Source organism: Plecotus auritus (genome assembly GCF_963455305.1).
Source record: "Plecotus auritus genome assembly, chromosome: 5".
Classification (NCBI taxonomy): domain Eukaryota; kingdom Metazoa; phylum Chordata; class Mammalia; order Chiroptera; family Vespertilionidae; genus Plecotus; species Plecotus auritus.
Window position 1 is genome coordinate 12,104,656 of NC_137776.1, and position 16,043 is coordinate 12,120,698.

The window sequence follows — 16,043 nt, forward strand, 5'->3', positions numbered from 1 at the left end:
TCACCTTGTCAGCACACTCACTACAAATTAAAATCATTGAGCACAATGAAAAAACTCAAAAGCCAGCAGAAGGGACACACCTTCGCTTTTCCTTTAGGGACATAGTAAATACCAGATGCTCGCAAGAGAAAGTAACGCTTTTTCCAGGACTTCTTGCCATCATCTTTCAACCAAAGGACTCCTTCAATTTCTGGTATAGTTACAGAACTTCCACAAAAACATTCCTAAAAGAAGATAAGTTGGAAAGACATATGATCCTTGGATTCTCAGAACAAAGTTGTGTTTACTCCTGTGAAATGCATGACACAGTAATTAAACCAAAATGGCTTTGTATTAAAACCATGCTATTTAATTATACCTCAATTAGAACTTTCTAAACATAATATGATTTCAGAACTGCTATGGCAGCTCCTGTGAAATTTCACAGTTTTGAAGAAACAGATGAAATGTCAACTGAGTTGCATATAACGACACTTAAATGCATTTGTAAACAGCACAGGTTATACTAAATTTAATAAGTGTCAGAACTAACATAAGCACTGAACTTTATATTTTTCCAAATTAATAACATATTTAGATTAGCTGTCAAGCAATATAGGAATGCATTTTAAAAGAAAGCAACATGCTAAGCGAATGATTATAAAAAGCAACCATGTATTTAGTAAAGGAATTTTAGAAATACTCACTAAAGATTAACATAGGACATATGGAGCCTAAATTAATTTCTCTCTCCCTGAAGTACAGAAAAATTAGGAATTATAAAAAGGGTTTTTCTTAATTGTAGTGAGTAGCATATAAAAAGATGAGTGCTGATTTTCACTTTGGTAATTGCCTTGTTATAAGTAAGCATTTATTCAGGTTTTCAAACATATGAACGTCTTTGGTCTTAGTTCTCTTAAATTAGCAAAAGCCAAAAATTCAATATGAATTTTACTACTCTTCAATTTAAGGAGATGTATGTATTTTTAAAAATGATTATGCTTGTAAACATTCAGTAAGACTAAGGCTTGAAATATTTTGTAAACAGCTACTTATATTCAAATTTCTCTCTGGGTAAGCAGATAAAACAGCACAATCATATGCTTCATTGACCTGCCTTTTCTCCCACTCATCAGCTCCCAAAAAGCTCATGCCCCTTTTAGTACACCAGCTGAACTCTCTCCATCAGGCTATAGAAAAATATAGTCTTCTCTAGTTACACTGCAAAAATAAACATACTGCATTGACATAACTGACTTACAAAAAATGGTGGTTAATATTTTAATATTATAATGGAGAGTGAAGAGTCATACCTCCAACAGCACTTCTTTGTTTCTATCTGCCATCTCAGCTGTTTCCTTTTTCCCCAGAAGATAGTTCTGGAAAAATAAATAAGTGAAAGTTAAAGGATAAACACATTCTATTATTCCCTTGGCACAAGAGCATATGTGATTTCTTCTAGAGCTATAGCACCTCTGTGTCAGTTTCCGGCTGTGTAGAGGAAAAGGAATACTCTTTGGAAAGCAACCTGTGCAGGGACACCATCATTAAACGGCTAACAGTGGCTTCTTCCTTACCTTGTTCATTCATCTTGAACTGCTCAACGTAAGTGCTCTCCCCCAAATCCTGAGGTAATACTACATGCCACAATATTATGTTTTGATATATCTAATGAAAGTTATAAGTGTTTTCAGGACCTGAAAGGTTTACAAATTAAGTATGACAAAGAAGGCAAATTTCCTTAAAATATGCTGAGCTTAACTGATCCAGATGCAGAAAATGTAATTCTATGTTCTGGGTTTTAAAGAAGAAATCCCAAATTCTCTGAGACTACCATAATCTCATTTTGGTGACTCAACTAAAATATGAATTCTAATTATTAGCCTCATGAAAAAATTTTCAACAATCACCCATAAAAATATCTATCCATATTCCCAAATGTGTATTCTTCACTTAAAATATCCAGTAAAGATGTGTCGTGATTAAGCCACCTGAAGGATGACTACTCAATACCTTTAACACTGTTACTATTTTTCCTCATTACTACTTTTTATAGTGGGGTTGTTTTCTCTTGCCTGTTGATTTTTTATAAAATACTAGAGGCCCAGTGCACGTGGGGGTGGTCCCTCAGCCCGGCCTGTGCCCTCTCAGTCTGGGACCCCTCGGGGGACGTTCACCGGGGATCAGGCCTAAACCAGCAGTCAAACACCCCTCTTGCAGTCTGGGGCTCGTGCAGTTCGGGACCCCTCGCTCCTTACCATCCGCCTGCAGTGGAGGCGGGAGAGGCACATGCCACGGCCGCTGCACTTGCTAGCATGAGCCGGGCTTCTGGCTGAGCGGTGATCTCCCTGTGGGAGCGCACTGACCACCAGCGGGCAGCTCCTGCATTGAGCATCTGCCCCCTGGTGGTCAGTGCATGTCATAAACTGGTTGTTCAGCAGTTCGGTAGATTTGCATATTACGCTTATATTGGATTTGGGCAATAGAAAGTATTAACTCAAACATTGTTTTGAAATAAGCAAAGATGCCAAGTAAATCAAGGTCACATGTATTAGAATGTGGAACCATTTATAATCAAGGTTACTAAGATTAAAAAATAATTTAAAAAAGAAATCAAAATCTCAACTGGATAAATGGCTGAAATAGAGAAACTTAAATATGTAAGTACTTTTCTTTGATGGACAGAAACTCACCAAATAAACAGCTACTGAACACAGCTCTGGAATAGAGCAGAAACCTGGAAACTCCCTGGAGTTACTTCTGCTGCCCCAAGGGCTCCCCCATCCGGCTCTTTGGGCTGATAACCTCCCTGGGGCCTGACCACGGGGCCCAGTGGTCTCTCCATCTTAGCAGCAGTGAATTCTCCCATGGGGCTTACAACCACAGTATACCAACCAGGTGGTTGCCAATCTTTTAACTCTACCAACTCAGCAATGATAGAACAATACACGCATTTAAAAACACCAACCTCTGTGCTTTTGAGTCTCACCTGTGGATTTTTGAAAAGTGCATATTTTTCTATGCGCTCCATAAACATAAGCCTGTTTTGACTATCTCTTGTCCAGTTAAGAAGATTTTCAACCAAGTTTTCATGGTCTTCAAAGATTCTCTCTGTCCCAAAATAAAATACCAGTACGTTGTTAGTACTCATCAGAATTGCATCAAGTATATGAAACCTTGCAAGTAATTCACAGCAGAACCACAGAATCTTTACTGACACTACAGTCCTGGGCCCTTAGAAGTTTTCTACCTGTTTTCAAATAAGGGAACATGCCCTAATGGTGGTAAGTGACTTTAGCAAGGTCACGCCTGCTACATGGAAGAATTAGAACTGGAATCTAAGCCTTCTTCAGCTTTCAGCCTTTTCCCATTCATCCTTAAAAAAGAATAAGCTAGTTGCACATCATAAATTCTGATATTAAGTATTTCCAATAGTATTCAGTTCTTGTAATTTAAAAAATTTCCAAGGTAATTTCTTTTTTGAGTCATGGGTTTTACTTTTAAACATAGACATATTTTCTAATTTCCAAATTAGGAATCAATGCACATGACCTTTAGATTGAACATATATATTCAAAGAACCCATTTAGATACTAATTTTTTGAAATTTTTTGAGAATTGCTTATGGCCTCATACTTAAAATTAATTTTTAGAAATATTCCTCTTCTGCTGGAAAAGAATGTATATTTTCCTGTAATTAGATAGTGTTCTAAATATATTTCATAGATCAAACAAATTATTTTTCAAATCTCCTGTATCCTTTTTTGTCTGCTTGATTGTACTGATCATTGAAAAGGTTCTACTATGAAGGCTGACATAAGTTTCTCCTGGTAGTTCTGTCAAGTTTTGCTTTATACAATTTAATGCTATTAGATAAAATTTAAAAATATGGTCTCTTCCTAGTGAATATTTGTGTTCTCTTCATCTCTAGTAATGCATTTTGCTTAAAAGTCTATTTTGTCTGCTATTAACAAAGTTAATTACCTTTGTTTTGGTTAGTGTCTTTTCACATTCCTTTTACTTATGTGTATTTAGATAATAGGTCTTTTAAAAACAGCAAACAGCTGCATTTTATTTATTCATCCTTTCTAATAATATTTGTTTAATTGAGTAGTTTACATTTATCATAATTTGTTTCCACCATCTTATATGGGCTCTTAGTAGCCCCTTGTTTTTTTTTCTTTTATTCATTCAACAAATACTGAATGAATGACCACATATATATATTTTTTAAATTTTATTTTTCAAATACAGTTAACATTCACTATTATTTTTTATTAGTTTCAGGTGTACAGCATAATGGTTAGACAACCATATACTACTTCACAAAGTGGTCTCCTGATATTTCAAGTACCCACCTGGCTCTATATACACTTATTAATATTATTGACTATAGTCACTATGCTGAACTTGACATCCCTGTGACTATTTTGTGACTATCAATTTGTATGTAATCCCTTCACCCTTTTCACCTAGCTCCACAACCCTTTTCCCCTCCGGCAATCAACCAGTCTGATCTCTGTATTTATGAGTTCACCTCATACTACAGTTGAAGCACTGTGCCATATATGATTAAACAATAGTTACTTATGACACCATAGTCAATTATATAAGAGGTAATACAGAAATATTACAAATGTGAGTCTTTAAAACTATGATCATAAAAATATTCCAAACATTTTCTGTGTATCATGATGCTACTACATCTATGAACTCAAACAAATTTTCTAATTAAGAAGAGTTATAGATGAGTATTACGAGAATACATTTTTATTCATGTTAATGATGGTCTAACAACTTACGGCTTAGTTTTGGGAGTTGTGTACATATTTTCTGAGAGAAGGGGTCAATAATTAAATTTTTTATTTCTCTGTAAATTGCTGTGAATATTTAAAGATATAGTAAGTAGTAAGAGAAATGCAAATACATATTTTAAGTAAAATAGCAAGTTAAAATTGATTACTGATTCAATTAAGTATGCTAAGATAATTACTGCAAGATTTCTGTAATCATACAACTAATATTACAAAACAACACGTTTTAAGAGTCAAGAATTATATAAAAAATGAGGATGTTTAAAGTTAGATGACACCATACCAAACTACAAGTCTTAGGAAATTAAGACATAATACATCTAACTAAAAATAAGATAGTTGTGCTTTATTTGTCCCCTGAAAATCAAATGCAGGAATAAAGACTTCAATACAAATGTGAATAAACTGGTCTTCAGTAAATGTGTTGATCTATGCAGTTCTTATTTGAAGGGAAATAGTATTTTGTTATCTTAAAAAACACACACACACAAAAAAAGTTTGTTCTATAAGAAAATCTAAACTCAACTAGATACCTCATATTCAAAGAAATCTCAAAATACTTGAAAAAAAAAAGATAATGTAAAAAGTCAAGTTTATATTATAGGGGATAAAATATAAATATGTGTCCAAGTGCTTTTATCAACACGAAAACTGTTAGAATTAAAAAGAAATTAAAAAGTGAGTGAAGCAATGAGATTACTAACCCATTTGTAACTCAGAGATGGTTTCTACCAGTGACCAGTCTAAACTGTGACCGCAGTGGGATTTGTCCATCAGGTTATCCAGCACTTGTCTCACTGTCTGTCTCTCATCCACCATCATTGTTTTAGAACTATCATCAGACATATGGACTCTAATAACTAGCTATAAAAGGCAAAAAGAAAATGCAAACCAAAAATTAGACATTTTAGAAACTTCTTCCAATAACTGAGTAATGCTCTTAGTAATGCCCTTAGTTAAATATAAATTAAAACAAACTTAAATTTATTATACAAAAATACTCTAAAGTTAGATATTAAATAACCTACATAAACAAAATTTAAAGTCTCCTTAAAATTATAACATTAAGATTATAATAAGATTATTTTGTTTTACTCTGTTACGGTAACTTAAAATCAGAAATTTACTTCTTTTAAAATGCATTTTATCCACAAAAAATACATGTGAAAAATATATTAGGAAGAAATACCCCTCTGTAAAACTGATAAAAAAATCCAAGTATCACCTTTTTCACTTGTGCCTCTTTAATTTTCTCTAGGGCAACTCTGATCTTCTCAGCTTTCAATTTTGCTGCTTGTTCTTCCTGTGAACAAAAGCACTTCAGATAAACTAATGCTAAAATAATGAGATTTTTAAAAGAAGTCTTTTTATCCTTAAGGATGTTGCTAGCATTGAATTTCAGCAAGAATATAACTTCATTCACTTATATAAAGTGTATTTTAAATAACCCTGTTCACAAAGTGAGAGCTCACATATTATGAACTTTTTAAAGATGCAGACTGGAAGATCTCTTATAAGACTAGATTCCATATTCCAGAGAAAAAGAAACCTGTAATGTAGTAGATAAATGAGTTTGATTCTGTCCATCTGAAGCAGATGAATTTGGGGTTCTGGGGTAGGGAAAACACGAATGTATATAGGTTATCTGTGGGCCTGCCACCTGCACAATCCTTAACTCTGAATTTATACCCCTCCAAAGCATGGACAATTCATCTTTTGCATACTAATGTTTTATTCTCTTACACTGAAAACGTATCATCATAAAAATAGCAAAACAAAACAAAAAACCTCAGTATCAATTTATTTGCAATCATATATAACTCCTTAATAAAAAAATGTAGGTACATCCTCATTAATATACCAATAAAAATAGAAGAGGCTACATTATAAGTTTTACTCTGCTTTGGAAAAAACACACAATATAATCAATGTCTCATGTCAATAAACTCAAATTTATTTTCATTAATTCACTGATAATTTTTAAGTTAAATATAATTTTTCAAATATTTAATTTCTAGTAACTTCTACTTTATAAAGTTTAGATAAGTAGTAATAAAATTATCAAGAAATACAACTATACTTAAACCATTAGTCTATTTTTTTTCTAAAACAACATGTAGTGCTCTAATACCAGTACTTACCTGCACTTTCCAGCAATAGGCCATAGTACACTGTAGCATTAATCGCCAGTTGAAAACTCATGTAAGTAAACCTTTACATATAAAGGATTACTTTTTAATTCTAAATTTTGATTTCTCTGGAAAATAACTAAGAAAAATATAAACTACCAGCTTGTAGATTCCTCTATTTAATATAAAACTTAAAAACACACACACACACAAACAACAACAAAAGAAAAACCTAATTATATCAGACAAACATTATCTGCTGTGGATTCTAATTAAAAACCACAACCCGTGTGTTATTCTTCATTAAAAACCTAAAGCTATCAGGGTAAAAAAAATTCCCCCAAAACAGATCCACTCTTAGAAATTCTGTTGGCTTTCCTGTTTCTGAACTGCTTTGCTTTCCTCTTCATAGCCTAGGCTCTCTCCCCTCATTTCGAGCTTAGCATTTACTCACTACTCTGTGAAACAGAGAAAAACCAGTAGTTGGGGAAGACAGTGGGCTTGTTTGTCAGAAATCTGATCCTTGTCAATGAAAGGAGCCAGGGAATTAACATAATAACCAGCAAGGCCTGGAAATACTATCTGTAAACCCAATTAGACAGAAAACAAAGAACTTTATTTTAACAATGGAGAGGAGTAAGATAAGACTGAATTCTTAAGACTATTATAGATATTTTCATTTGATTAAGAGATTAGATCATCCTACCCACACTATGCAAATAAACAACAGAATTATTGTTGATTATATATTTTAACAAGTTTTTTTCTTAAGACAGGTTATAAAATAAGAAAACTAAATTACTACTATAAATTTAAATCTCAAAGTCTGATGAGGAAAAACTGGTATGTAGAATCAATGCTTTGCATATTTGGAATATAAACATGAACATCTAAAAGGCCAAATTCTTTTATATTATAACCAATATGCAGAAGTTAAAAAAATTAGATGTCCTCAAAAGCATAATAACATTTTTAGGATAAAACATATTCAAGAGAATGAGAAGACAGCTATATACACTAGGAAAAAATATTTGTAAAATATTTATCAGACATATCTGATAAAGAATTATGATCTAAACTATACAAAGAATTCTTAAAACTAACAAGAAAATGAACCCAATTTAAAAATGGGCAAAACACCTTAACAATGAGTTACACAGATACAAAGAAGATACACAGATGGCAAATAAGACTATAAAAAATGCTCAGACTCATATGTCATTAGGGAACTGCAAATTAAAACAATAAGATACCACTACACACCCATTAGAATGGACAGAATTCAAAACACTGTAAACACCAAATGCTGCTGAGATTGTGGAGTAACAGGAACTCTCATTCACTGCTGGTGGGAATGCAAAATGGTACAACCACTTTGGAAGACAGTTTGGTGGGGTCTTAGAAAACTAGACACGCTCTTATGATACGACCCAGCAATCATGCTTCTTAACACCTACCCAAATGAGTTGAACACTTACCTCCACCCAAAAACCTATATACAGATGTTCACAGTAGCCTTATTTATAAAATGACAAAACTTGTAAGCAACTAAGGTATCTTTCAGTAGGTGAAGGGATAAATTACACTGATTCCAGACAGTGAAATATTATTCAGTGCTAAAAGGAAATGAGCTGTCAAGCCATGAGAAGACATGGAGGAAATGGAAAAGCCCATCACTAAGTGAAAGAAGCCAATCTGAAAAGGCTATAGATTCCAACTATAGGACATTCTGAAAAAGGCAAAACTATGAGTACAGTACAAAGACTGGTGTTGTAGGGGGTTGGGCAGAGGAAGGGGTGAACAGGTGGAACACAGAATTTTGTGGGAGTGAAACTAGTCTAACAGTATGATACTCTAATAGTAGATATATGTCATTATACATGTGTCCACACTCACAGAATGTACACCGCCAAAAGTGAAGCCTAATATAAACTGTGGACTCTGAGTGATAACGATGTGTTAATATAGGTTCATCAACTGTAACAAATGTACCATTCTGGTGGGGGATGGTGATAATGGAGACTATGCATGTGTGGGGGTAGGTGGTTTCTAAGAAATCTCTTTACCTCCTTCTAAATTTTACTATAAAATATAAAGTCTATCCAAAAAAGGAATATGAGAATTTAAATATTACGTCTGATATTGGTTATAAATTTTATTATGAAAATTTATTTCCACAACTCCCATTTTAGTATATTATCTAGAACACAATCAGTGCTATCCTTTGAAGAAATGACATCAAAGGTAATTCAATTATAAGATTAGCTTATAAATCCCCAGATCAGTTTCTGCTCCACAGGCTAACAGGAAAAAAACGGATATACTGGAAGAAAGGTTTAAAGAAACAAAAGACTCCATAAATTCCATTAAAAAAAAAAAAAAAAGGGAAAGAAACAAGATACATGCAACCAATGAACATACATTAAACCAATGAGATTTCCTAACCATGAATAAGAAAACATTTTTCGGTAAAACAGCAAGGTAGGCTATTTAACGTCCAAATTTAGCTATTCTCCCATTTGCTTACTAACATATTACTCTTTACATAAATTGGTCTGTGTTAAAACTATCAAATTCAAATTTAAGAGCTATGTGCTTAATTTCAACCTAGGGAGATTTAAGTTCATTCTTCTCCAGTTTATTAACAAGAATGTCCTTGCTAGGAGCTTTTTAAAGAAACAATTAATCAAGATACCTCTAAGTTCTAGAGTTTGGAGCAAAAGTGGAAATAAAACATTTATATCAAACTGCAAAATTCATAGTATTTTATTCTTCCTCAGAAAGTTTGATTTTCACTTACTTTATTTAAGCCGTAATCAAATCTTTTAACCACAACAAGGAAGAAACTGTTATAAGCTTATAGAGTGTTGTGCAATATAGGAAAGATCAATAAATCTTTGCTAATGTACTTAGGTTATATACTTAGAAGACATCTAATAGTTTATAAAGGCAATGCAAATCTATGTTTAATATCTGCAACCCATGTTAATACAAAGAACAGAGCTTTATTCATCTCATGTTCTCTCTTTTCTGTTAAAGCCAACAAACTCAGGTTTTAAGTCTTCTGCCCTTTATCTTTGGCCTATCCCTTTCTTCAACCCTGTTTGTCCCATAACTATCCTAAATATATGTAAAAGATACCTCACACATATAATAACTGAACTTTCTTTCCTACCCCTTCTCTTACAAAAGCAAGAGACAACCTATTTTCTACCTGAAAAACTCCTGTGTGGCTATCAATAATCATCAAATGCCAAGCCTCCTCAAATTTACATCAAGGACAAAAACTCAGTGAAGATCTTATGATTAAATGAAAGCCAATGCTGTGGCTACAAAGTGTTAGAGCATTGTCTTCAGAGTAAAAAACAGAATACTTACAGAGTTACAGCTGCTAACAGACGGCTAGGGAATTCCTTCAACTAAGAAATTATTAAGGTTTTGTGGGTCCAGAACAAATCTTATTGAAATTACGGGGCTAAAGAGAAGTTAGCAGTTTCCTTGGGATCTAGTTTATTTCACAGATTAAAACAATAAACAATGTAGATTAAAAGAATTAAAAGAGAACTTGTAGTAGTAAATAGTTTGATGCCTATGAAGTGGTCTATTCTAGAAACCTGTTTAGGGCCAAAATAGTAACAACTAGTTTACTTCCCTTAAAGAAATCATACAACTGCCCTGACCGGGTAAGCTCAGTTGGTTAGAGCGTCGTCCCAATACACCGTTTTGTGGGTTTGATACTGGTAAGGGTATAAACAGGAATCAACCAATGAGTGCATAAATAAGTGGAACAACAAATCAATGTTTCTCTCTATCCCCCTTCCTCTCTAAAATAAATTTTAAAAAATAAAGCAAAGAAAGAAATCATGAAATTGATATGACTCTCACCGAGAAGAGAACTAACCTTAGAGAACTAACATTATCTGAATCCCTTGAAACCTGTCACACACTAAACTAAGGCCCCAAAAGACTAATCTTTCTAAGATTATACTGGCAGTTACCAAGTGATTGCTTGCTCTTTACACTACAATGTGACAGTTCCTTTTATCCTAAGGGTTATAACACAAACTCTGAGATAGCAGTAAATAAAAACTGCTTGTCAAAAATAAAAATTTTCACCTGGCCTGGCTTGGTGAAAACAAAACAACAAAAAAACCCACCCATTTTTTTTTTTTTTGCTGCCCTGGCCTAAGCACAGTGCTGCCATGTACTGACCACTGGGTGTTACAAAGTCCTAGTTTGGAAGAGGGCAGGTCAGGTGGGTCAGTAACCTGGACACATGTCCTCTGGGTAGGGAGAACCACACGACCACACAGGAGATATCCAAGAGGTGCAATCTCATTTTAGCGTCATGGAGTCAGGTGCTCTGGTACCAAGGGCAGTGACATCGAGAGGCCCCTGTGGCTCAGATGATCTACAAGTTCTGCCACTTCATCCTCGACTCCATTCACTGCCCCACCCTAAATATTTAGGTTCTATGCTACAGAATCACATTCCTGCTCAGATTTCTTACTGTATGCAAGCAGGATAGTGACTATACACACCAGTAATACCACCACTGGGGTAACAGGAGATGTGATCTGAGTAGGGAATGGCTCTGATGCTGCAGTTGGCATCACCATCACGTGGGCAGAGGGAGATGAGAAGTTACTGACTGCATTTATCCAAAACCTGCCAAGAACCACGCTCTCTATGATAGAAACTGTTTTGTTCACTGGCATACTGGGTTGTAAATGCTGTGTGGCACATAGTAAATATTTGTTGAATGAATGAAATTATTCTCTTCAATAGTTGTAGGGGGGGAAATTAAACTCCTTAGCATGCTTGAATGACTTGCTTCCTAGCTACCTCTCCAAATCCAAATCAAGACACACACACACACACACACACACACACAAACACACATATGTATTTTACTATTGTGGCTCCAGCACAGTCTTTTTTTCAGCTTCTCAAACATGCCAAGCTCTGTTCTCCCTAGGACTATCTACATGGACCTCTTTCCTTCACCCTCAAGATGGCTTTTCATCCTTCAAGCTTTAGATTAAATGCCACCAGAAGGGCCTTTTCTGATTTTTACCATCTACAGGCAATGCAGCCTTCCTTCATAGCACTTAAAACATGATTTAGAATTTGTCTACATGCTTGCTTGTTCATGTTTTTTAAATCTACCTTCCTAAGAAGACTAAGCTCCTGCAGGAGGCGGGGGATATATGGCCATTTTATACAATGTTATAGCTAGCACAGCACATGACTCAACAAGTATTTGTTGAATAAATAAGCCATGGAAATGGTTAAAAGTTGCACTTAATCTGTGAGCAGTGTGAAAAATGGACAAGAGGAGGGAGAGACAAGTGTAGTGGCTCTGGTAAGAGATTAAGAACTGGTTTTAGGGTGGTGGCAATGGGATTAAATGGTAGGGTGAACTCAGTAAATCCTGAAGATACAGGTGCTTCACCAGAGCTGAGGTCATAAGTAGAAAGAAGAAAGGTACCAAGAATGGTAGAGTGTTCAAACCTGGGCAACTGGGAGAATGGCAGGATTCTGAATAGAAATTGTGAGGCCCCCGGGTAAGGAAGTTAAAGACCTTCAGGATTGGTACTGGTAATCTTACAGGAAATGCCTGATGGCTATCTGGAAATTTATTGCTCTCAGTAGAGATATGATCTAGAACAGAGATGCCAGCTAAAGCTAGCAAATATTCCAGGTAGAGACAGTAAACAGAGAACAGCTGAGGAAAAGCAAAGAATTTTGCTAAGGTTAGAAAGTACACATCTATTATCTGCTTAGACTTCTACATTCCCTGATATTTAAGCTACTTCTAACCCATTCCTAGATCTACTTTAAAGAGAGAAACTCAGGCAAGAGAAAGGGTTTTACTGCTGACTCTTGGATCTTCTCTTTGAGATGCTTCTCACGGAGATTTTAATTTTAGCTTTATCATCTTTCACAAGTTTATATGGTTAAGAAAAAAAGAAATAAAAAATACCCCTCTGATATAATAACAAACAACTCAGAGACATTACCTATAATTACTGTGAATATTCTTCAAAAAGCAAGTCTGACATTCTTGACTTTAATATTATTTAAATAATAAGATAATAAAAACATGATTTAAAAAGAGGCAGAAAGCTATTTATAGTCAGCTTCCTTATTCTGTTTCCCTTAATTAGTGATGACAATGGCTAAAAGATTTAAAATTGATGTAAAATACCAACCCAGTGAAAATCTAGCTGGACCTATTCAAACCATTCTGAAATTGAAGAACTGAGAAATTAAAACTCAACATTCTCTTCCAATTTGGTGAAGCTAATGTAAAGTAAGATTCTGTTTATATAAACAAATGTTTTAATTAAATGAGGTGCTGATAATATAAAGAACTAGAAAACAAAGTCTGCTGAAAAAACGTCACAGCATAGATAAGCATTAGTAGTAAAAGTTAAAACTTTTTAGACGTTCAAGTGAATTACAATGTTAAGCTAGAAAAAGTACAATATACTTGTGAAGACTGTTAGGTATTTACAACAGTAAATTTTCAGTGAAAAATTAGTAAATTACTGCAAACATGTTCTATTCTCAATAGAACATATTAACGTCAGTAAATAATTACCTTCAGTAAGAAAAGAAATACTTCTGTTCAGCACAAAAGGTGCTGAAATAAGAAAGCACAATCTGAGAAATCCGAGAGCACAATCAAAACCAGAAATTATATTCTACCTATAAGGCAATAAATATTTACATACAGGTGGAAAGAAGTAGTATCACCTTGGTCAGCAAATGAGAAGGTTTTCCTGCAATGTTTCTCAGAAGAAGGGAGGTTTCCCTGTCCAAATAGGAGTGCTTGTACAGAAAGAGAAAAACAAACAAAAAAAAAGGCAATAGAAGTCAGTGGAGGTTTTATGTGTTTAAAATATAAAGTAGACAAAGTAAGAATGATTCTCTATTATTAGCCTCATATCTTTTCCCTAAACTCACTAAAATGTGTCCAAGAGAAATTTTTTTTAAAAGGAGAGGAAAAAGAGGGAAGGGGGGGGGGGCACAGATACCACCCATGCCAGCAGGCATGTCCTAGCCGACTCCTGCTTATCCTCACTCTGGGAAATGGGTCACACACTGCACAGACCACAGAGCCAGTCTGTTTTCCAGGACAGTGTTTTTGAGTGCTGTGCGCACAACACAAATAAACAGGTGTCGAAGGTTAATGACAAACATATTCCTTCCTCTTGTAAAGCTCATATTAAATAGTATAATCTTATGAAAAGAGAATAAAACATCATTTCTAAAACTTCTGCAAGTATTTCTGACAATTCAGTGACAGTCACACCAAGAGGAAAAAATATCCATAAATATTTTGCTTAATGATATTCACCTATTTTTAGTAAAATTTTATTAACTCATTAGGATACTAACATAATGTGTTGCACAGCAATTGAATGATGTAAGTAAAATATTAAGAAGTGCTGTTGCCTTAAAATGGTTAAATTAATTAAAGAAATTAAGATCTTTTCATTAAAATGATTGCAAATAACATAGCCCTAACTGCCCTTTTCCTCTTAATAACGTTTTAGTAACTTGTTACAAGGTAAGTTTATGCAACTAAATTTAAACTCATGTAGTATAAATTACAGCTGTTTTGATATATATGTAATTCAGACTTGCCTGTCCCTAAATAATTCTGAATTAGTTTTAATGCTATGTAGTTACTAACCACAATTTAAAACAATACATGGCACAGTTAAGTGGAGTTATAGAAAATACTCTATAATGTTATATTTTATAAACCTAAGTGTATATCAAGTTATTCTTGAGAAACAAATTCTTTTCATTTACGTAAACAAACAATAGAGCAGCATCTACTCTCATAAAGCTCTTTGTCACAGATAATAAAACACACTACTTCCAGATTATAGAATACTAGAGGCCCGGTGCACGAAATTCATGCACGGAGCGGGGGGGGGTGTCCCTCAGCCCAGCCTGCACCCTCTCCAATCTGGGACCACTTGAGGGATGTCCAAACACCTGTTGGGATCGGGCCTAAACGGGCGGTTGGAATCCCTCTCACAATCCAGGACTGCTGGCTCCCAACTGCCCTCCCCTGCAGGCCTAGTCCCCCCCAATTGCCCTCCCCTGTAGGCCTGTCCCCCCCAACTACCCTCCCCTGCAGGCCTGGTCCCCCCCAACTGCCCTCCCCTGCAGGCCTGACCCCCCCCTCAACTGCCCTCCCCTGCAGGCCTGGTTCCCCCCCCCCAACTGCCCTCCCCTGCAGGCCTGGTCCCCCCCAACTGCTCTCCCCTCAGGCCTGCCCCCCCAACTACCCTTCCCTGCAAGCCTGGTCCCCCCTAACTGCCCTCCCCTGCTGGCCTGGTCTCCCCCAACTGCCCTCCCCTGCAGGCCTGGTCTCCCCTAACTGCCCTCCTCTGCTGGCCTGCTCACCCCTAACTGCCCTCTCTGCTGGCCTGATCGCCCACAACTGCCCTCTCCTGCAGGCCTGGTCCCCCCCCTCAACTGCCCTCCTCTGCTGGCCTGGTCACCCCTAACTTCCCACAACTGCCCTCCCCTGCAGGCCATATTGTGACGGCCATCTTGTGGTGGCCATCTTTTGTCCACATGGGGGCAGCCATCTTTGACCACATGGGAATGGCCATCTTGTGTCTTGGTGTGACGGTCAATTTGCATATTACTCTTTTATTAGATAGGATAATATTAACTTAATATTGAGTCATATCTACACTTGAGTTAGGTTTTCTATATGGTATTTCACTGCCTGTATTTTTTTTAGCTTATTATTATTATTGTTGTTGGCAGTATTACAGATGTCTTCCATTTCCCCCACCTCCACCCAGCCCCTGTCCCACTCCAGGTCTTCCCCACACTGTGTTTATGGGCTCTGGATATATGCTCGTTAGTTAATCTCTTCCTGTTCCCCTAACCCCCTTCCCCTCTGAGTTCTGTCATTCTGTTCTATGTATCCATGCCTCTGGACCTATTCTGTTTGTCACTTTCTTTTGTTCATTAGATTCTACATAAAAGTGAGGTTTAAACTTTAAAAAAAATCTTACAATATTTACTCAACCAGTCCTTAAATTCAAATTATTTCAAGACTTCAAATCACTAAAAAATAACC

At 35.6% G+C, this 16,043-nt stretch overlaps 1 protein-coding gene across 4 annotated transcripts in view; it reads right to left on the bottom strand.

The window, feature by feature from the left end:
- Positions 1–16,043, bottom strand: part of RAPH1 (Ras association (RalGDS/AF-6) and pleckstrin homology domains 1) — a 77,415-nt gene that overhangs the window by 16,335 nt on the left and 45,037 nt on the right. For 2 of the 4 annotated variants that reach the window (XM_080669739.1, XM_080669737.1), the window contains 6 exons: positions 13,685–13,759; positions 6,019–6,096; positions 5,498–5,657; positions 2,969–3,090; positions 1,293–1,358; positions 81–224 (listed from right to left, as the gene is read on the bottom strand). In XM_080669739.1, the coding sequence (XP_080525865.1) occupies positions 81–224; positions 1,293–1,358; positions 2,969–3,090; positions 5,498–5,657; positions 6,019–6,096; positions 13,685–13,759 (645 nt within the window). The remainder of the gene's footprint in view (positions 1–80; positions 225–1,292; positions 1,359–2,968; positions 3,091–5,497; positions 5,658–6,018; positions 6,097–13,684; positions 13,760–16,043) is intronic. The other 2 variants (XM_080669740.1, XM_080669738.1) reach the window with 1 other exon arrangement.